The sequence below is a fragment of the Rhinopithecus bieti genome, unplaced genomic scaffold (assembly GCF_001698545.2).
Source record: "Rhinopithecus bieti isolate Rb0 unplaced genomic scaffold, ASM169854v2 scaffold_22439, whole genome shotgun sequence".
NCBI lineage: Eukaryota > Metazoa > Chordata > Mammalia > Primates > Cercopithecidae > Rhinopithecus > Rhinopithecus bieti.
Window position 1 is genome coordinate 1,472,179 of NW_016810838.1, and position 23,491 is coordinate 1,495,669.

At 35.3% G+C, this 23,491-nt stretch overlaps 1 protein-coding gene across 1 annotated transcript in view; it reads left to right on the plus strand.

The window, feature by feature from the left end:
- Window positions 1-23,491, plus strand: part of MAP4K3 (mitogen-activated protein kinase kinase kinase kinase 3) — a 194,868-nt gene that overhangs the window by 93,247 nt on the left and 78,130 nt on the right. Inside the window, 5 exon segments of the mRNA XM_017892944.1 lie at window positions 6,145-6,209; window positions 12,024-12,079; window positions 12,636-12,683; window positions 16,345-16,387; window positions 20,445-20,517. Coding sequence (XP_017748433.1) covers window positions 6,145-6,209; window positions 12,024-12,079; window positions 12,636-12,683; window positions 16,345-16,387; window positions 20,445-20,517 — 285 coding nt within the window.

Genomic DNA, 23,491 nt, shown 5'->3' on the forward strand with positions numbered 1-23,491 from the left:
TCCCCCTCTCAACTTGCCCCATCCCCCTTCCACTCTTTTTTCCCTTCCTCCGCCTCTTCCCATTACTTTATCTTCTTTCTGGTACCCTTCGTCCTTCCATTTTGTTACCCTCCCTTCTCTTCCCTTCTCCCTCCTCTCTCCAACCACCTGCTTACTACAGGATTTCCCAGAGCCTTTAATATACCAGTGGCCTTGCTAATTTCCAAGAAGAGACTAAGTGATATTTTAAAAAACTGATTTAACTATACAGTGGTTTCTTTCTGGAAGCGTATTTCACGTAGGATTGATGTTCAGTGGCCCACACTTTGGAAGTATAATGATAGAGAAATAGATCAGCCTGTATCCCCCAGGTACAGCATCCTTACCTCTCATTATTAAAGGGAAAGGAGATGGTATAAATTTGGAATGCAATAATTTTGCTTATTAGTAATTTTAAATGAACCAAAAAAGGTTTAAATTTTCTTCACATTAAATAAGTTATTCTATATTAAAACATCTAGCAGTTATTAAACTTTCTGTTTTTCTCATTGATGATTAAGGTTGAATTGTTTTGCTGAATATAGTGGAATAGCCATTGCTTTGGTCAGCAAGACAATAACTCACATCTAGTACAGGAATCAGGGGACTGCAGTGTAGAGATAGCTACCCATCCTCTCCCAGGGAGGATGACTCAGTGTGCCAACTTCAGGCAGATAATCGAGAGTTGCTGATTCTCAGTGGTCTTGGTCACATTTTATTTTGCTTTTCAAGTTATGCTATATTTGAGAAAAATACATAAATATACTTAGTTTGGTTAGTTTTAAGTCTGTGATGTGTTACAAAATGTGGGAAGATTAAAAAGTGTGTTTTAGGAATTATAAGAATTTCAGAACCATAAAATAGCTATTAGAATTTTGGTCCCTGTATGTTCTGGTAGACATCAAAATAGTTAACTTTTCTCCCTCTACTTATTTTTCTGTTTCTTGTAAGATAGATAATTTTACAAAATGAGAAAATAGAATTCTGAGGATTGTTGAGTCAGGACATAAATACTGATAACATTGAACATTTACCTCAGTGATTAATTTTATTTCAGTTCAGATACCTAGGGACAAAGATTTTATAACTGACCTGCATAAAATGGGCGGATTGACTCAAATCCTTTCCTGTTAGGCATATGGCTTGGTGAATGACCAAAAGCAAATGTAGATTTATCATTGTAAGAAAGATGTTCATGGGACAGATGAAAGTCATTTCTCTAATAGACTATGACTACTCAAGCTTTTTTGATAATACTAGACTCTAACTAAATAGAATATTATAAAAGTAAAGTATTTTAGGCAGCTTAAAAAGTATTACTATATAGTCCTGATTTTTTTTTTTCTGTATATAAACTGGAAAGTCATTTTACATAAGATGAATAGAAAATTGTATATTTAAGCAAAGGGAGAAAAGAGAATAGACCAACTTCAAGTAGAAGGTAGTGTCATATTGAAATATGTAAAAAGCAAGAACTCATTTCCTGCATTCATTTTCTCAAGTAAGGAAAATTGTTTTCAAACTGGAAGGGGTAGGAAAAACACTATTAAGATAGAATTGAAACACAAGATGGTGAGTAGATAATTATAAAGCAGCTAGACACCTTAAATTTTTAGACGCTTTTAGATTTATGTAAATTATATCTCATATTGAAAATNATTACTATATAGTCCTGATTTTTTTTTTTTCTGTATATAAACTGGAAAGTCATTTTACATAAGATGAATAGAAAAGTGTATATTTAAGCAAAGGGAGAAAAGAGAATAGACCAACTTCAAGTAGAAGGTAGTGTCATATTGAAATATGTAAAAGCAAGAACTCATTTCCTGCATTCATTTTCTCAAGTAAGGAAAATTGTTTTCAAACTGGAAGGGGTAGGAAAACACTATTAAGATAGAATTGAAACACAAGATGGTGAGTAGATAATTATAAAGCAGCTAGACACCTTAAATTTTTAGACGCTTTTAGATTTATGTAAATTATATCTCATATTGAAAATTCAGCAAATGTGATGGTAGTCCATTAGCAGTGAGTATTGACAAACAGAAGAGGTATCAGATTAAGGGGAAAAGTTGGTTTCTAGAAAGTACAGACTATTAAAGTTGATATCACTCGTCAGTCACTAGCAAAGCTCTGGGATAAATTATTAATCAGATAATTAGTGACCACTTAAAGAAGTTGTGATTAGCATGACTTTATTTATTTATTTATTTATACTTTCACTGAGTTCCAGGAGCAATTTAAGATGACTTAAACATCTATAAGTTAATTTACAAGTTAATTTAAGTTACACTACACTACACTACAAGTTAATTTAAGTTACACTACACTTAAATGAAGATGACTTGTATACTACAAGATAAATAATAACAAAGGGAGTAGAAAACAGCTTACATTTATTGTGCTGTATTCCAGGTCCTTTACTAAGCAGTTTACATGTTGTTTTATTAATCCTAAGCAGACCCCAAAACAGTAAGCTGTGTAAAGTCTTAGTTGCCTGCATCTTGAGAACTCTAGGCTGTCATTTAGCATGAAAGATTCACTTGTGGCAGATGTGAAGATATTTTAGAGCTATGGTTGGTCATAGAACCTCTTTATTTTATACTCTTAAAAATTGCTTAGTACCCCAAGAGAGCTTATGTTTTATATGAATTATATCTATTGATATTTACCATATTAGAAATTAAAGCTGAGACATTTTTAAAACTCGAGAATACAACATATAAGCTTGTATTCCAGTAGCTGTAAGGGATGACATCATTTTCACACTTCATGTAGTCTCTGGAAAACTCCACTGTGCTCTCATGAGAGAAAGAGAATGTAAAGAGCAAATAATTTCTTAGTGTTATAAAATAGTTTTGACCTTGGTGGCCCCCTGAAAATGTCTCAGGGACTCTCATGTGACCCCCAGATCACACTTTGAGAACCAGTCTTCTAGAGGAAGGATTCAACTAACCTAGAGAGATCAGGCTATGGAATCCTGCATTCTAGGTATATCCAAATTGGAGCCTAAGCAGCATTCCAAATATTGTTGACTTCCCAGAGTCTTTATACCTAAGGCAGAGGCAGAGAAATGCCAAATGGTAATTCTAAGTAATCTACATAGAGTGTCATTCATGTTTTAAAAATATTTATAATATTACTTAAGCTCATTAGTAAACCCACTAGTACAGATTAAAATAGTTTATAAGCCAAGTTCTTCCAGTTGCTACCTCTGGAGGGTAGACTCCTGATTTAGGTTCTTTCAGATGCTAACCAACTGCTTCTGGATTCTGGGGGTTGGGAGCAGGAGTGGAGAGGTATATTTCCAACTAGGATTCTTTAAAAAATTAGCTCACTGCCTCAAGGGTGTGAATTAAACCTAATGCAATGTGTGTTATGCTTTCTTTGCTGAACCATTTTAAAGTGTTATGCTGGGAAAGCTAATAAGACACCTGTCAGAAACAAAGGGATATGAATCAAAACTACTAATTTTTTTTAAAGTATAGGATTTAACTAATAAGAAAAAATCCTGTGCTTAGTTTCATTGAACCAGATAGACAAATAGAAACTGGAGAGAGAACTGGTCTGCCTTTTGTTTTATAAAGATCCAGAGGTTTTGACTGACTACAGACAGTAAACTAGCAGCTTCGTGTAGTTGCTGAGAAGTTAACGATAGCTTTCAGCTAAGTTAATAGAAATACAGTGATCAAATAAAGGAGACAGTGGTTACATTCTCTGGGGGATTAGAAAGACCACACATCTGCCAGTCTCAGACATCCATTCTGAAAGTTCTTAATACCAGGCCACTGGGCAGTTGGCACATATTTATGTAAGTTATATCTATTGGTATTTACCATATTAGAAATTAAAACAAATTTTTTATCAGCTATATGCTTCAATTTCATTGTTATGTGGACCACCTGTGAATTGCAGATCCTGGATGGCTTCAGTTTTATTTTGGGCTTCACTCTCTTTATAGCATTACCTTCTAGAACCATGATACCTTGCTACTTCATACTCTTAAGTTCATTGACCTTTGCACTCTGATAGCTTGTGCTCTCTTTTGTTTGCTGCCTTGTCCACTGCAGTCAAGTCAGCTCACCTCTTAGGTCTGGCTAATTCCACTACTGTCAACCATATGTGACCTATGGCTGATAGAAGCATCTCTAGCATCTCTGCCTTTTTTTTTTTTTTTTTTTTTTTTAAAGATTCAGATCTTGATCGGTCACCCAGGCTGGAGTGTGGTGGCACTATTATAGCTCACTATAACTTTGAACTCCTGGGCTCAAATAATGCCCCCCCCACCCCCACCTCAGCTTCCGGAGTAGGTGGGACTACAGGTATGCACCACTTCTCCTGGCTAAGTTTTTTTTGTTTGTTTTTTAAGAAATGAGAGTCTCACTGTGTTGCCCAGGCTGGTCCCAAACTGTTGACCTCAAGAAATCCTCTTCCCTCAGCCTCCTGAGTTACTGGGATTACAGGTGTGAGCCACTGGGCCCGGCTCAGCATCTCCACTTTTTAATGTTTTGTTCATGTAACACTCAGAATCTTAGTACTTGATTTTGATGCCACATTTTAAGAGAGACAAGGACCAACTAGAGATTATCTACAGGAAGGTAACTAAACTGAAAAGTTTGTAAACAAAGGATTGTTTCACAGTGTGACCCAGCCTATTCTAGGTTTGTTTCCTGCTGCTGTCCCTTCAGGCAGTCTTTCTTCAACTCACACTAAATTACCCACAGTCTGCCACATGTGCATTTCTTTCAAGTTTTCATTCTTTTACACAGGTCCCTTCCTGTCTCTCCCTGGCAAATTTCTACTTTAATTTCAAGACCTAATTCAAATGTTTTCTCCTCCCTAAAACTTTCCATTCATTTTCCTAGGTATTTTCATCTCTGGGTTCCCACAGTACTTTATACATGCCTGGATTATGCATTAATCAAATTATGATCTAACCCAAGTCAGCAGACTTCGTCTACATAAAGGGATACATAGTAAATATTTTAGGCGTTGTGGGCTTACATGGTCTCTGTCACGACTACTCAGCTCTTCTAGCGCGAAAGCAGCCATAGGCAGTATAGAAATAAATGAGTACGACTGTGTTCCAATGAAAATTTATTTATTGGCACTAAAATTTGATTTCATGTAATCATGTGTCAAGAAATATTATTATTTTTATTATTTTCTCAACCATTTTATGTATTAATTTTAGTTACAAGTAACAGAACCATTCCCAACCATTTTAAAGTAGGAAAACGATTCATAGTTGCAGAGGTATATAAAATCAGGCAGCAGGCTAGATTTGGTTCGCTGGCCATATTTTCCTGACCTCAGTCTAATTCGATATGTTTATTCTTTCAGTTACTCAGGCATTCATTCATTTATGGAACAAATATTTATTTGCTGGATATTCTTCTAGACACTGAGAAGGCAGTGGTGAGAGAGACAGACATATATTTAGGTAGAATCTTTCTTCTGCATTAGAGCTTGCTGAGTTCAGAGATTTTCTATCCCATCTCTGTACCACAAATAGTACATTTCCTGGTACATTTTAAGAGATTAAGTAATGAATGACTGAACAAAGGAATAAGCTATATAAATCACTGCTGATTATTTCTCCTATGACTATGTGGTTACAACAGCTTATAATTTGAATATGAGAGAGAAGTGCTATCTAAAGAGAAGTGAGTGAAAAATTTTAAGAGTATTTTGGAAAAATCATTGTTGAATCTAAATATGAAGCTAACATTTATATTTTGCCTGTTTTGTTGATGAGAGTGCTATCAAAGTAGTATACTTTGAGATTTATTGCCATTTGTCTGTGAAGAATCTGGGTAGATGTATAAACTGTTGGGGAGGAGAAGTTTTTAACTAAAGGGAAATATTTTCATTATTTGGACGTGCCTGATGACAGCTTTGTATCCAACAAATGATGTATTATAAGTTTAAAACCTCAGGTTGGATTATAGTAACACATTATATAAAGTAATTCATTTACTCATAAAGATTAATTAGTTATTTTAAAGATAACACGTTGCTTTTGTTGTTTTGCAGTGTTATAGCTTACAACCTTAAAATACTTGTTACCCCACACAGACAGTTTTAATCATGAAAATATGATACATGCTTCTTTTCTCTTTATAGGCGAGATAAGCTTTGGATTTGCATGGAGTTTTGTGGAGGTGGTTCTTTACAGGATATTTATCACGGTAAGACCAAAGTTGTATTTTTGTAGGGATTAGGTTGAATTTCTTAAAATACAGTTATTTACTATATTAAAACATCAACATTATCTTAAGGAAAGCAAGCTATGTTTTATCATTATATTGTTTGGATATATAAAGGTATTTTAGATATATATGGAAGAAAGGAGGAATCTTTACTATAATTTACAAGTTGGAAAATTAAATGCATTTGAATTATTTGCTAATTCTGAAGAGGCATATTGTAGTTATTTCAAAAATTTAAACTCAGACCTGTAAAAATGCAAGGGCTTTGCTGGTTAATGCTAAGCCGGTAAAATATCCAGTGTATACATGAGTAGTGATAATAGAAAGATTTATTTTGTTCTCATGTATTGAAGAAATATCAGTTAAATGTTTATTCTCTTAGATACTGCCAGATTCTGAGGAATTAAAAAATGATTAAAACATTTTCACTGGGAATTCAAGGAGTATATAAGAGAGATTTGTAAAGTAAAATAAACAGCCTTTTCTTTTTCTTCCTTTTCTGTTTCTGTTGGTGGATTATTGTCACAAACTACAGATTAGGCTTTTGATTAATGTAAAATAAAATCCTGTCTATTTTCTGAGAAAATATTTTGGACCTTTTTTCTCATTTTGTCATAGAATTCGGGCTTCTGTTTTCTAGTGTGGGACCACTTAAGTATTTTGAGGGGCAAATTGCACTAAAGCAGACATGTAAGACTCTTTGGGCCAGAATTTTACTGTTTCTATTTTACTTAATTTCACTTTGTCTTCTTGGCACAGGTTTTACTTAACCTAAATATTGACATAATAGTATTTTACTGGGCTGCTAATTACAGTTGGAATAGGAAAAAGAAAATGATGGATTTTCTGGAATCATTTTAGAAAGCTTAATAAAGAAAATGAGCTATTTACATTGGTCTTGAAAAGATAGGTAAACTGGGTAGAAAAAAGACAAGGGCCAGGTGCAGTGACTCATGCCCTTAATTCCAACACTTTGAGAGGCTGAGGCAGGTAGATCACCTGAGGTCAGGAGTCTAAGACCAGCCTGGCCAACATGGTGAAACCCCGTTTCTACAAAAATACAAAAATTAGCTGGGCATGATGGCGAGTACCTGTAATCCCAGCTACTCGGGAAGCTGCGGCGGGAGAATTGCTTGAACCTGGGAGGCGGAGGTTGCCGTGAGCTGAGATCGCACCATTGGACTGCAGCCTGGGCAACAGAACGAGACTCCGTCTCAAAGTAGTAATAATAATAAGACGAAGAAGTGCATTTTCGGAGATGAAGCCTTGGTACAGTGACATGAAGGCGTGACTCGTGTGATCACTCCTGTCGGTGTGGGCGTGGGGTTGGATAGGGAGAGCCTTGAAGACCAGGTGAAGGAGTATGAGAACATTTCTGCTTTATGAAAAGTTACTTTTTAAGCATACTTTTGATTAAGTATAGTTGTTTAATGAATATTTGAGAAACTTTTCTTTGTGTCATTTTGATTTCAAAGATTCAGTGAAAATGATGAGATATTTGGCATTATTTTATATTACAAAACAAATAATATTTCTAGAAGCTTGTGATTTCTGTTAGAAATTCAAATGGCTATTCCCGTGCCCTTTTTTTTGGTTGGAATTTGGGTGAATTTCTCTACTATTGATTCCCTTCCTAATTGGCTTAATTTCCCTTTTCCTGAAGTTTTTTTTGTTTGTTTGTTTGTTTGTTTGTTTTCTTTAAGCAGAGTCTTGCTCTGTCGCCCAGGCTGGAGTGCAGTGGCGCGATCTCGGCTCACTGCAACCTCCACCTCCCGGGTTCAAGCAATTCTTCTGCCTCAGCCTCCCGAGTAGCTGGGACTACAGGCGCCCGCTACCACGCCAGCTAATTTTTGTATTTTTAGTAGAGGTGGAGTTTCACCATGTTGGCCAGGCTGGTCTCGAACTCCTGACCTTGTGATCTGCCTGCCTCAGCCTCCCAAAGTGCTAGGATTACAGGCATGAGCCACTATGCCCAGCCTCCTGAAGTTTTTTCAGCAATATTTTAGTGGTAAACTTCCTCAGTGTTTGACCCTTACTATCTGTTGATCATTTAAGTGGGTATAGATAGGTATTTTCTAGGTTGACAGGTATTTTCTTTCAGCATTTTGAAGAAGGTGGGCCATTGTCTTTTAGATTCTATAGTTGTTAGAACCTTCTGTCAGTCTAATTATTGATCCTTTGCAGGTTATCTGTTCTTATCTCTAATTGCTTTTAGTCTTTTTCTCTTAATTTCTGGTGTTTCTGGTGCCTAAGAATGGGTTTATTTTTACTTTTTCTGCTTAGGACTTAACAGGCTTACCTCAGTTTTGCTCTTTTATCATATCTGGACAATTATCAATTGTTATCTCTTCAAATATTTTCTCCCCCAATCTGCAATCTCTCCCTTAGAATCTTAGTTAGATGTACGTTAGATCTTCATGTCTCTTCAACTCAATTTCCTATTTACCACTTTTTTGTCCTTCAGGAGAGCACTAGAGATACTCATATCGATCTTCCATTTCACTGATTTTATAGCTGTATTAGAACATCCATTAAATTTTATTTTTGGTTACCATATATTTTCATGTCTAGAAATTATTTAGTTCTATTTTACATCTCCCTCCATTATTTTTTCCTTTGTGTCTTGTTCTTACAGTTTTCATTCCTACTTTTACATCTTTAGTTTTCAAGGCATACCTTTTTTTAGTCATTCTCAGATTGTTTAGTGATTTCATCACATATCCATATGATTGGTCTTAGGTGTCTGATTTTGCTTTCTTCCTTAAGAAGCAAGACCAGTTTAGTTACACAAATAGGTTGTCATGATTCTTACCATTCCATTTTAACCTAACTGGTAGAAGTAACAAAGTAATGTGAATTCGTCAATACTGATTTATTTATACTGGTTAGCAACTGGGTCAGTGGGAAAAAATGGCAGTTTTCAGGTACCCTTGGAGGTTCTCATACATGAATACTGGGGATTCATATGCATATACAAAACCCCAAATCCTATCTTTCTGTGTGTTCACTCTTTTGGCTGCACCTAGTTTTTCACCAAATAACCTTTTCATGGCGATGCGTAATACTCTTTGGCTAGTCTATAGTGTTGTATACTTGCACGGTCATATAGGACATGTACCTCCATTTATGTGTCTCTCTCTTCTGCCTCAGTTTTATCACATTGTCATTATATAGAGAGAATAATTTATCTGATGAAGGGAATAATTTATTTGATGAAGGGGAAGTTATTTTAATAACCCTAGTGCTTGTGAGGTTTCCCCTTTAACTTTTGTTTACTTTTACTTTGAAGAACTAACAGTAGAACCTTTTACTGTTCCAACATAGGAGGATTTTTTTTCTATTTTCCATTGAGCTTTTTGTGTTTGTTCATTTAATATTGTTCTTTAACAACTTTCCACAACCCATTATATCTTTATGGTTAATTATTTTCTCACGTATTTTATAATTTTGGATTTTGAGATCATCGTTAGTGAGGTTTTTCAGTGGGAATTCTGTGTGGCATTTGAAGGTGTGTCCTTCCAGAGTTTTGTTTTTTGTTTTTGGGGTTTTTTTTTTTTTTTCTGGGATCCTAGTGACCTCATTGTTTCCAATATATATTTGAACGCTCAACCTGAATAAGGAAGCCTATGGTGGCAAATTCTAAGAGGAGGCATTTTTTCTCCATCCCTATAACAGCCAGAATCCCTAGTTATCTTCTGTGCTTGTCTACACCTTGAATGAGGATGTAGCCCTCTGAGGGTTCTAGTTGTATATGGGTGTTTGTTTTAGCTCTTCTGCAGACCTAGGTCCTTGTCTTCCGTACCATGTAAAGGATAATGCTAAAGCCCTAGCTTACCAAGATTGACCTTCCCCTAAGAGAAAGCTAGAATATTCTTTCACAGTTTTACCTTCTATTTTCATTTCAGTTTTGTTTTGTCTCTTGGGAAGGTATCTTACTATTTGTAAACTTAGCTAGTAATTGAAAAGGTTATTTCTGAAAAAAAATTTGCCTTTCACTTCTAAGTGTTATTTTTGGGGTTTTCAGATTATCTTATTTATTGTATTAGAGAAACAGAAATCTCAAGGAGGTGTATCTTACTGAATGTGTGTGGGCTTGGAAACCACAGAAATAAGTTATATGGTTTATCCATAGACATTTAAATCCAACCCTGTCCTTAAAATAATCTAAGTGGAATAGATTTCTCTCTTTCATAATTGTGAAATACCACAAGTACTCCAAACTAAACATGTTTACAAATCTGTTAAGTTTTTTTAAGTGTGAGTTTACTATCTAGCCAAGGTTTCTATCTTTGGAATTTAATTTAATTTCTAGGATAGTCTCTCCCACTTAATGTATTTCTTTATTCTACAGTGATTTAATAGTGAAAAAGAAAACTATTTTATAGTGTACAGATGCTCTGTTTGTGCTGCTATACCAAAATGCCTGAGACTGGTTAATTTATAAACAACAGAAATTTATTTCTCACAGCTCTGGAGGCTGGGAAGTGCAAGATCAAGGTGCCAACAGGTTTGGTGTCAGGCAAAGACCCATTTCTCATAGAGTGCACACAGTGTCCTCACATGGCAGAAGAGATGGAAGGGCAAAAAAGAGTGGACACTGCCTGAAGTCTCTTTTATTAGGAGTCTTAATCTCATTCACAAGGGAGGAGCACTCGTGACCTAATCTCCTCCTCAGAGTCCTGCCTCTTTGAGATTAAGTTTCAGCATGAGTTCTGGAGGGACTTAGCAGATGCACGCACAGGAAATATTATTTATAAGATTAAGACCTGTGTATTGATGTAAAGATGTTCATCATAAGTGAAAAGAGTAGGTTTCAGAATTGTATGTTGTAATATGATTCCACTTATGTGTTTCTGAGATACATATAGTTTATTAAATGTCTGTTTAAAATCATCTGGTATATTATAGACCAAACTATTGGTATTGCTTACTGTTGAGTAACATTTTGGATAAAGAAGAGACTTTTAATTTCCTAACTTTTCTATTGATTGGAACTTTTTAGAGCGAACATATGTTAATTTTATAACTATCTGGCTAGTATTTTTATAAAAAGTATTGATTTAAAACTAGTCATAATACATGTTCTACGTCAGTTGAAAAGCTTTAATAAAAACTAGGTAAACCTGTTGGACATCTTTTCTTTTGATGTTTTAAGAGATTATATTGATGAATGAGATATAAAAATGAGAATATAATTAATTTCAGTGACTACTTCATTCTTCCATTCCATAAATATTTATTGGGCTGCTTTTCTGTGCCAGGCACTGTTCTGCACACTAGAGATACAACGATGAGCAAGTCAGATTTTTAAAAAGCAAAAACTTGGCTGGACACAGTGGCCCAAACCTGTAATTCCAGCACTTCAGGAGGCTAAGGCGGAAAGATTGCTTGAGCCCAGAAATTCAAGACCAGCCTGGGCAAGATAATGAGACCCCATCTCTGCAAAAAATAAAAAACTAGCCAGGTGTGGTGGCGTGCACCTGTTCCCCCAGCCACTCAGGAGGCTGATGTGGGAGGATCACTTGAGCCCAGGAGGTCGAGGCTGCAGTGAGCTGTGATCGCACCACTACATTCCAGCCTGAGTGACATAATGAGACCCTTTCTCAAAAAAAAAAAAAGCAAAAACTGGAGCCAGGCACAGTAAGACAGTAATTCAGGCCTGTAGTCCTAGCTTACATTTCAGTAGAATTGTTTAGGTATATTAAGTCTGTTGCTTAAACTTGCAAAACTTTATTATATATTGAAAAACATGCATTGACTAATTTTATGAGTATTAACTTTCTTTTTTTGCAGTAACTGGACCTCTGTCAGAACTGCAAATTGCATATGTTAGCAGAGAAACACTGCAGGTAAATCAAGTGCTAATTCAGAAATAACATTTTTCATTAAACTAAGTCTTTACTTATTGTGCATTACCTGTTCAGCAAAGTAAGAACTAAATATTTTAGTTTGGTAAACTCTTAAAATGAGTTTTAATACATTTGAAAATTGTGCAATGAACTCAAATTATATTTCCCAATAAATACTTTAAATCCTAAATGTGATGATATAACCTAAAATTTGAGCACTGTGGATCTGTTATTGTATATTTTCCTCTTAATACCAAAGAAAGGCTTGAAAATTAAGCACTATCATGGGAATTCAAACACTCTGATACTAATTAGGTATATACTTTTTAAAAGTTATTTCACACTGTTTGTAGAATTTACTGAAAATTTTCATAGAAAAATTAGTCATTTTCTTGATCTTTTTTAAAAGATCTATTAAAATATGTTAATGATTACTACTAGATTTCCTGTAAAGATTAAATAAAATACACAGAATACTACCCATTTGATCACATAAAATCCCAAAGTGTGCTCCGTGATAAAATCTTGTTTATTTTTCTGTTTTTTGAAACTCCAGGGATTATATTATCTTCACAGTAAAGGAAAAATGCACAGAGATATAAAGGTATACATTGTATTTTTAACATAATAATCCTCTCTTCATTTTTAAATACTCTGATCAGATTGTCTTGGGCAAAATTGTTTTATTTGATAAATTTATCTGAAATATGTTACCATAATAAAAATGAGTGATACTTTTAATAGTTTAATTTTTTATGGCAGCTTTATTGAGGTACAAGTAATATACCATGAAATTCATCCTTTTAAAGTGTATCATTCAGTAGATTAATGTTTTAATAACTCATTTTAGCTTCTTTGTAGTTATTAGTAAAATGCAGAGTAAGTTTATAGCTTTCATCAAGTTATAGTTTTTAGTAAGTTTTATGCTTTTGACTATTTCAGTGAGCTTTTGCAGTCTTAAGTCTAAGTCTTAGTCANAAATATGTTACCATAATAAAATGAGTGATACTTTTAATAGTTTAATTTTTTATGGCAGCTTTATTGAGGTACAAGTAATATACCATGAAATTCATCCTTTTAAAGTGTATCATTCAGTAGATTAATGTTTTAATAACTCATTTTAGCTTCTTTGTAGTTATTAGTAAAATGCAGAGTAAGTTTATAGCTTTCATCAAGTTATAGTTTTAGTAAGTTTTATGCTTTTGACTATTTCAGTGAGCTTTTGCAGTCTTAAGTCTAAGTCTTAGTCATGCATCAAAATGGATAAATTGACCTTTGACATTTTCTCATAGTCTTTTTTCTTTTCTTTTCTTTCTTTCTTTCTTTCTTTTTTTTTTTTTTTTTTTTTTTTTTTTGAGATAGATTCTCGCTCTGTTGCCCAGGCTGGAGTGCAGTGGCACAATGTTGGCTCACTGCAACCTCCCCCTCCCGGGTTCAAGTGATTCTCCTGCCTCAGCCTCCCGAGTAGCTGGGATTACAGCCACCTGCCACCATGCTTGGCTAATTTTCATATTTTTAGTAAAGACAAGATTTCACCATGTTGGCCAGGCTGGTCTCAATCTCCTGACCTCAGGTGATCCTCCCACCTCAGCCTCCTAAAAACGCTGGGATTACAAGCATGAGCCACTGTGTCCTGCCTTCTCATAGTCTTTTATTTATTTAGCTGGCAGAGGAGAGCAGGTGCTCTAGATGTGCTGGGGTTAGCTCAGTGGTACAGCAGGTGCTATGGTAGGAATCCTCAGCATATTTCTAAGGATACTGCCATCTCCCCAGTTTAGATTTGTTTCTTTCACTTATTTTCTTGTCCCTTTTCTTTGTTCATCCTTCCTCCTATTTCTCTCTTCCCCTTTTGTTTTCGAACATTTTCTCTAACATAAAGATTTTTAACCTTTTTTGAGGATAGAGGCTGGGGCAAATCTTATTGCTCTCTGGGTCTCTGATGATAAACCATGAACTGTCTTCTGAGAAAATGCCCTTATGTGCACGTCTTCAAATTTTCCATGAAATTTCAGTGGACTCACAGATAACCTGCTGAGATCCCTCGTTTGAAGGTATTTTTTTTTTTTTGTAAGCCACTTAAAAGACATAACCAAAGAGCTTTTGGAGTTCAAAGGTAGAAGAGCTCACAGGAAGATGAGTAACTCAAGAAAGGTTCTGTGTCATTGGCATGTAGATGATCTGGGAGGATTGATAGATTTTTGTCAGAAATGGAAGTTGGAGTACATTTCAAGCAGAGAAAACAATGTGAGCAGGTACAGAAGTTAGAAAGTGTGGGCCATTTTAGAGAACATAAAACTGTACCATATTATTGAAGAGAAGAGAGTGTGTGACACTAATTAGAGATGGGACTGATTGGGTAGTTTGGTGTTCCGTTATGCAAGGACTTGTGTGCTAGACTTCAGAGTCTGGGCCTAATTGGGTTGATTTGAGCCATCACCACCATTTCTACTCCTGTCTAAGCCACCATAATATTATATCATGTGGTCTTCTGTAATAGCCTTCTGAGTGGTCTCAATGCTCCCGTTCTTAGTAGTTTTGTAGTCACTTTTCCACTTGGCGACCAAAGGGACCTTTTCAACCATATCTTGTCAGTCTCCTGCTTATAAACCACCATTGGTTTCCCATAATACTCAGTATAAAGTTCAGATGCCTTTACCATGACCTACAAGGTTATACGGTGTTCAGACCCATGCATTTCCCTGTGACCTCATCTTACACTCCTCTTGTCTCTGTTTTACTCATTCTTTTCCAGCCACACTAAACTTGCCAATCTTGGAATATGTTGAGCTCATTCTAGCCCCAGGTCTTCAAATTTCCTCCTCCTTTCCTGAAATAGTCTTCTCCCAGAGTTTGGTGTGGCTCTGTACGCTTACTTCACCCAAATCTCTGTTCATGTATTACTGCCTTTGGAGAGGCTTTCCTTGCCCTGTCTTCAGAGTAATTATCTCTGCCTGACTTTGAATCATTTGTTGGTTCATTCATTCATAGATAGATGATAAATATAAATATATTTATTTTAGTTTTTTTCTCCTGCTTGGATGTAAACTACATGGGAATTGGAACTTATGCATTACTGTAACCCCAGAGCTTAAAATAGCGCCTGACTACTTGTGGCCTCTCAGGGAGGGAAGGGAGGGAGGAGAGGAAGGCCATGATGTACAAGTGACATGATATAAGCTATAACTTAGGAAAGTTAGTCTGAGCTGAAGAAAGCCCAAAATGAAGCCTCTGACAGAAGTCATAGATAGCTAGGGACTAGATCAAGTTGAAATCCCAGCTCCTAGTCTCTTTCCTTTTCTTCTTCCCCACTATTCCATAGAGCTACAAGTAGTATCAGTGGGTGGGTGCAGCTCAGTTTCACTGGTGACATTTGGAGTTTGGGAGCCTTTTCTTTCTCCCCAGTGCCCTATCTCCTGAACTGGTCTTCTACTGTTTCTTCCTCACATTGGTTGACAGTAGGAGGATTCCCAGTATTTTTTCCACCAAACCCATGCTTACATGATTGATGGCACCTTGTACCAAAGAGTCCACAATACCTTTGGGATATAGTATTCCTACCTCTTCCAAAAGCTTTGAGCTTATTGAAGATGAAGTCATCATTATCTTCTTTGAGCTTAGATCAAGAAGCGAAAGTGGCTCAAATGCAGCCAGATCATGCAGACGAGTGACATTTTAATTGTGTGGGCCTGTGGCTAGTTGTTTATGTACTGGATGGGCCTAAGCGCTTGGCAAGGCACATTAGTATAGACAACCTCATGTACTAAGCAGCATGTACTAAGGTACAGTCTCACATACCAACCCTGTTCAATTGATGGTGAGTTCCTAGAAAGAGAGGTTCTTTAAAAAAAAAAAGAAAGAAAAAATAAAAAACCACACACAAAACACAGGAAAGAATAATCAAGTTTAAAGTGTAATGTAAACAGTTGAAAATGCTTTGTAAAGTTACATTTTAGTGTAGTAATAGTGTTTGATCAACGAGGAAATAACATTTTGATGAAAACTAATATATCACTTTTATATTAACGTTCATACTATGTTAGTAGCAGCTTTTTTGCAAGGCAAAACATTTTATAAGGATAGTCAAATTGCCTAAAAGTGGACAGTAGATTTACCTGTGACTCTAATGATATAACATTTTAATTAAGCACACTTTAAGTATTTCTAGGTCTAAGGCTATGATTATTTTAAATATGTTTATATGTATATATGTGCTGTCTGATAAAGTATCTATTTCTTACTTTAACTAAAATATTGTTACTTTAAAGGGAGCTAACATTCTATTAACGGATAATGGTCATGTGAAATTGGGTAAGTAAATTGGAAATTTTGTCACATGCACAACTCTATTCTAAAATGTAGTGAAGTTTATGTTTTCCTTTGTAGGACCAGGTTTTCCCTCTCCTAAGAGGGCATCTATGTATTTTAGATGGAAATCTCGTTGCCATGCCGTCGCCTCTCTGTATCCACTTCCCTTAAACAGGGATAAAGTCTGTCCTTCACATAAGACAGATTTGTTGTAAAGATACTGTGAAAGAATATCCTTCTGAATTCTTTCACCTCTAAACCCAGGAATGGAACTTCTGTAATAGTAAGAAATCTGTACAGAATTACCTTGTAACCAAAAAAGAAGACAAATACAAAAAAATCAGTAACTCCAAAACACTTTATTCTTTACATAANGCATGTAGATGATCTGGGAGGATTGATAGATTTTTGTCAGAAATGGAAGTTGGAGTACATTTCAAGCAGAGAAAACAATGTGAGCAGGTACAGAAGTTAGAAAGTGTGGGCCATTTTAGAGAACATAAAAACTGTACCATATTATTGAAGAGAAGAGAGTGTGTGACACTAATTAGAGATGGGACTGATTGGGTAGTTTGGTGTTCCGTTATGCAAGGACTTGTGTGCTAGACTTCAGAGTCTGGGCCTAATTGGGTTGATTTGAGCCATCACCACCATTTCTACTCCTGTCTAAGCCACCATAATATTATATCATGTGGTCTTCTGTAATAGCCTTCTGAGTGGTCTCAATGCTCCCGTTCTTAGTAGTTTTGTAGTCACTTTTCCACTTGGCGACCAAAGGGACCTTTTCAACCATATCTTGTCAGTCTCCTGCTTATAAACCACCATTGGTTTCCCATAATACTCAGTATAAAGTTCAGATGCCTTTACCATGACCTACAAGGTTATACGGTGTTCAGACCCATGCATTTCCCTGTGACCTCATCTTACACTCCTCTTGTCTCTGTTTTACTCATTCTTTTCCAGCCACACTAAACTTGCCAATCTTGGAATATGTTGAGCTCATTCTAGCCCCAGGTCTTCAAATTTCCTCCTCCTTTCCTGAAATAGTCTTCTCCCAGAGTTTGGTGTGGCTCTGTACGCTTACTTCACCCAAATCTCTGTTCATGTATTACTGCCTTTGGAGAGGCTTTCCTTGCCCTGTCTTCAGAGTAATTATCTCTGCCTGACTTTGAATCATTTGTTGGTTCATTCATTCATAGATAGATGATAAATATAAATATATTTATTTTTAGTTTTTTTCTCCTGCTTGGATGTAAACTACATGGGAATTGGAACTTATGCATTACTGTAACCCCAGAGCTTAAAATAGCGCCTGACTACTTGTGGCCTCTCAGGGAGGGAAGGGAGGGAGGAGAGGAAGGCCATGATGTACAAGTGACATGATATAAGCTATAACTTAGGAAAGTTAGTCTGAGCTGAAGAAAGCCCAAAATGAAGCCTCTGACAGAAGTCATAGATAGCTAGGGACTAGATCAAGTTGAAATCCCAGCTCCTAGTCTCTTTCCTTTTTCTTCTTCCCCCACTATTCCATAGAGCTACAAGTAGTATCAGTGGGTGGGTGCAGCTCAGTTTCACTGGTGACATTTGGAGTTTGGGAGCCTTTTTCTTTCTCCCCAGTGCCCTATCTCCTGAACTGGTCTTCTACTGTTTCTTCCTCACATTGGTTGACAGTAGGAGGATTCCCAGTATTTTTTCCACCAAACCCATGCTTACATGATTGATGGCACCTTGTACCAAAGAGTCCACAATACCTTTGGGATATAGTATTCCTACCTCTTCCAAAAGCTTTGAGCTTATTGAAGATGAAGTCATCATTATCTTCTTTGAGCTTAGATCAAGAAGCGAAAGTGGCTCAAATGCAGCCAGATCATGCAGACGAGTGACATTTTAATTGTGTGGGCCTGTGGCTAGTTGTTTATGTACTGGATGGGCCTAAGCGCTTGGCAAGGCACATTAGTATAGACAACCTCATGTACTAAGCAGCATGTACTAAGGTACAGTCTCACATACCAACCCTGTTCAATTGATGGTGAGTTCCTAGAAAGAGAGGTTCTTTAAAAAAAAAAAAGAAAGAAAAAATAAAAAACCACACACAAAAACACAGGAAAGAATAATCAAGTTTAAAGTGTAATGTAAACAGTTGAAAATGCTTTGTAAAGTTACATTTTAGTGTAGTAATAGTGTTTGATCAACGAGGAAATAACATTTTGATGAAAACTAATATATCACTTTTATATTAACGTTCATACTATGTTAGTAGCAGCTTTTTTGCAAGGCAAAACATTTTATAAGGATAGTCAAATTGCCTAAAAAGTGGACAGTAGATTTACCTGTGACTCTAATGATATAACATTTTAATTAAGCACACTTTAAGTATTTCTAGGTCTAAGGCTATGATTATTTTAAATATGTTTATATGTATATATGTGCTGTCTGATAAAGTATCTATTTCCTACTTTAACTAAAATATTGTTACTTTAAAGGGAGCTAACATTCTATTAACGGATAATGGTCATGTGAAATTGGGTAAGTAAATTGGAAATTTTGTCACATGCACAACTCTATTCTAAAATGTAGTGAAGTTTATGTTTTCCTTTGTAGGACCAGGTTTTCCCTCTCCTAAGAGGGCATCTATGTATTTTTAGATGGAAATCTCGTTGCCATGCCGTCGCCTCTCTGTATCCACTTCCCTTAAACAGGGATAAAGTCTGTCCTTCACATAAGACAGATTTGTTGTAAAGATACTGTGAAAGAATATCCTTCTGAATTCTTTCACCTCTAAACCCAGGAATGGAACTTCTGTAATAGTAAGAAATCTGTACAGAATTACCTTGTAACCAAAAAAGAAGACAAATACAAAAAAATCAGTAACTCCAAAAACACTTTATTCTTTACATAAAGCTTTTAAAATAAAAAACAGCATTACTTATTTAAGAATGTAATTTAGATGCTGAATGTTGCTTTATTTCAAACAGTAACTTATTTCATTTTATAACTTTAGGTTATTAAATTTTCAATTAAAATAGAGTTCAAAACCTAAATAATGACTTAATTTGCAAGTTTAAGACAGAACAAATGTTCATTATAGTTTTATGAACAAAGTCATATTTGTTAGTATTAAATGAAATAGTTAATAACAAATACCAGTTATTTTAAACGATATCTATTAGATAAACCCAAATTAAAATAAGTATTTTATAAAATATAGATACAACTATTTTGAACTATAACCTGTGAGATTAATCAGATTTAAGAACATGTATCTAGAAATAACGTAATAAAAATTTCCCATGTGGCTTCTAAATATGGGAAAAGCAGAAAAGATACGTCCTGTTCTTTTTAGTTATCTATTGATTGCTTGGTGAAGTTTTTATCAGCAGTTTAATATTTTGTGCCAGTGTTAGGTGCCTCACTCAAAGACATACTATTTATAATATATCTTACTTGAGAAGGATTTAGAAGTCATTAGTAAAATAGAAAATATTAGATTTCCAAATATTTATCTTAAAGAATAGTAACAAATCATACATAAAAATAGTTTCCTGATAGGTACTGATATTGGTACTAAATGTATTGTTAAGTTTGGGGATATTCTGATTGGATGTCTTTTCAAGCTACAGGTAGACTTACTGGTTTATCTGATGTCATTCACGGGTATGGAGAAAGTGAATGGAATATAGTGTCTCTTAAAGATCCCTTCCAGTGATATTCCTTGGATTTCTAGTCCTGAGAATTAGAAATTACAATATTAATAAGTCTGGCAGTTTACATTCTCTCAGCTATAACTTTCTCATCAAAATTATTTGATCTTGACCTTTGTTGTTATTTGATTTATATGGGAATATATGGGAATCTATTTGGCTGTGATATGTATTCACTACTTTGTGATATTTTAATGCTAGTCCTTTAAAGTTAAAATTTGTAATGTGATGTTTGAGAATATCCCGTATTGCTGTGAAATTAACTTAATAAAAATAACTTTTAAAAGTTTCTTCTTATGTTGCCTTAAACAATTTTATTGTCTGTCAGTTTCCTAAATGTTTCTCATTTTTTTTAATAGCTGATTTTGGAGTATCTGCACAGATAACAGCTACAATTGCCAAACGGAAGTCTTTCATTGGCACACCATATTGGTAATTGTATTTTAATTGATATTTAATATTTTGTTCTATCATTAATGGATATACCATTTCTAAAAAATAGACTGGTCAAAATTTTTCAGACTAAGACAGATTAAGGAAAAAGTCATCAACAGGCAAAGTAATTTAGGCGTGTACACTTACAGGTGGATTACGTGGCCAGAAAATAATCTACCATGTTATTTTCCATTAAGCAGAAAAGGCTTTAATGATTGATATGGCTTTCAGGAACCTTAATATTAGTTCTAGCCTGCTGGAAAGTCCTGACTCTTTTTCCTTACATTTCTCATGTATTTTCACAGGTGTTTTTATATCTTTCTTCACCCCCATTTCCAGTCCATATTGTGATTAATCTTTCAACATTACATTATTTAAGTACCTCTTTGCTAAAACTTTTTGGCATGTCTTGGTTGCCTATAGGATCAAATGAAGATTTCTTGACAGTTGAGTCTTCTGTGGTCTGACCTCTGTCTGCTTCATTAGCCTTAGCTCCCACTAGTCTTCTCCATGGACCTTCCTTTCTAGCCATGTTTGTCTGTTAGATACTGATCATAGTGTAAAAACTATCCTACTCGTGTATTTATTTACAGAATAGTTTTTGGCCACTTACTATATGCTAGATGTGATATTAAGCAGTATGATTATAATGGTGGATTATTGATATAGAGCTTTTTTTGTTCGTACCGTTACTTTGGAGTAACAACACCCTGGAATCCTTGCTTTCAGTTTATGTGCAACCACTCCCCTGATGCCCTCTTCATCTGACTCATCAGTAGTCATATAGCACTAATTGCTACTACTAATTTTTTTATATTTAGAATATGATGTATATGCCATTTTCATGATTTATCTCTTCATCCATATATATTTTAAAAGTCAAATAATGCTAAAAGGCATATGAGAAAACTCTTGTAACTTCTGCCATCTCTAGCATTATTCATTTATAGATACTGTGTTATGATAGTTGAAGATCTTAGCTCTCTTCATTCATCTTACAGTCATCTTATCTTTCTAGTGTACTTTGCTGAGTCAGTTAACAATACTTTCCTGAAAAAAGTTTTTCCTGATTTTAATAATTTCTTTTTTAATTTACTTAGTTTCTTGTTTCTGTTTTTAAATCCCTGATTAACACTTTCCATACCTTCCCACATTTTACAGTTTTGTACGATGCCTCTGTATAATTTTCTATACCATAAAGTCTATCACATTATCTGTCAGTGCTGATTTTTCTCTGGTTGATGTTGCTTTGTTTTTGTTTTGTTTTCTTTACCTAGAATAATCCTTCCTGGAGTCATCTTCCCTCCTGTTCCAGTCTGGACTCTTTAATTCTCTAGCTCTTTTGCCTAGCTCTGCTCTGGCAGTTTTTCATCTTCAGCTTAGCGTTCCTTTCTTGGATTCTAGGTCTTCTTCTTTCATGATTTACTCCTTCCTTTGTGTGTGACACACATACTAATATCTTTCTGAGAAAGGGTGCATGGGGAGTAACATTTTTGAGATTTTGCATGTGTATCCTTGTACATAATTGATAATTTTGGTGGGAATTCTAGGATAAGGTTTTTGAAGTATTGTACTAGTGTCTTCTGTGGTGCCCATGGTGTGGTACCCTTATGATACATGATCTTTTGAATGTAATCCCCCCCCCCTCCAGAATCATTCCTGGTGTTTTGATATTCCATAGTTATATACCTCCAAATATATTTGTTTTTTGATTGTTTTTACTTTTATTCATTGTACTTGGCATTTGTGCTTTATAATCCAGTCTTTTCAATTTGGGGAAGTACTCTTGTATTACTTCTTTGATAATTTCTTTGCTATACTTTTTCCTGCTCTGTATGGAACTCATTGGTTGTATCTTGGACCACTTAAATTAATCCGTTAATTTTCTTCTATTTTCTCTAAGAACAAAAAAATCTTTTTTGTTCTACTTATCAGAGTTCCTCAACTCTTTACATTTGTATTTTCATGATGGAGGCTTCCCTCAAATGTCTACTAATCCTTATATTTTGGTTCACTTTGAAGAGCACAGCACTGAAAACTGGTTCATAACTCTTTGTGTGTGGGAAGTCAGGTATAAACCTGGTTGTTAGTGTTCTAGAACTGGTCAAGTGAAGGAAGCAGAGGTATTCATTGTTCTGTATACGTACTTCTACTTAATCATGTCCTCTCCCTTTAACCTCTTCACTCCTTGGTTCCTGGTGTCTCTTAAGTCTGCAGTCTCTCTTCTTCGTCTTGGTCCTTATCCAATGGGAATGGGGAGGGAATAGTTGCTGGGGCTTAATGAATAAGAGTAGGAATGCCAGGGACTGACTGTTGACACTTTCTAATACTCCTGTTTCCAGCCCAGCCTCAACCCCACTATTACTACTTTTTAAACCTAACTTGTCAACATTTCCAGGATGTTTGAGGCTTGTTGGCTGCTAGTTGTTGTTCTTTTCCTTGGCACCTGCTTAGGTTTGCCCTGCCTCCTGTTTGCTACATCATTTACTATTCTTCTGTTTTTTGTCTGTGTGTTATGGTTTTAGGTAAAATATGTCTGCTGGACTTTTCTAAGATGGTATGTGTGTATATTTCTCTTTGTTCTTCTCATTATTGTTTTGGGTTGAGTGGAGTGAGGGCTTGAATTGCTGTCATTTTAAAGTACACTATCTTCTCAGTTTTATTGTAAACGTCTCTCATTAAATCTTCAGGATCTGACTTGATTCTTTACAATATTCATTCACTGAATGTTAATGGTGACATTTCCACCTCCAGTTTCAGAGGTTAAAAATTTATGTCATTACTCTTACAATAATGTGGGAAATATCTTGGGAACATGTGAAATTGTGAATTAGGTAAAGTTAATTTTGGGAACACTCTCCCTATATGTGTCTTTCTGGTATTGTATCTTTCCTACCTAAAATCTAAGAATTTAGAACCTCTCTCTTCCCAAGTGATTAGGTCGGCAGTTATTCAGTTGTTCGAAAAAGTC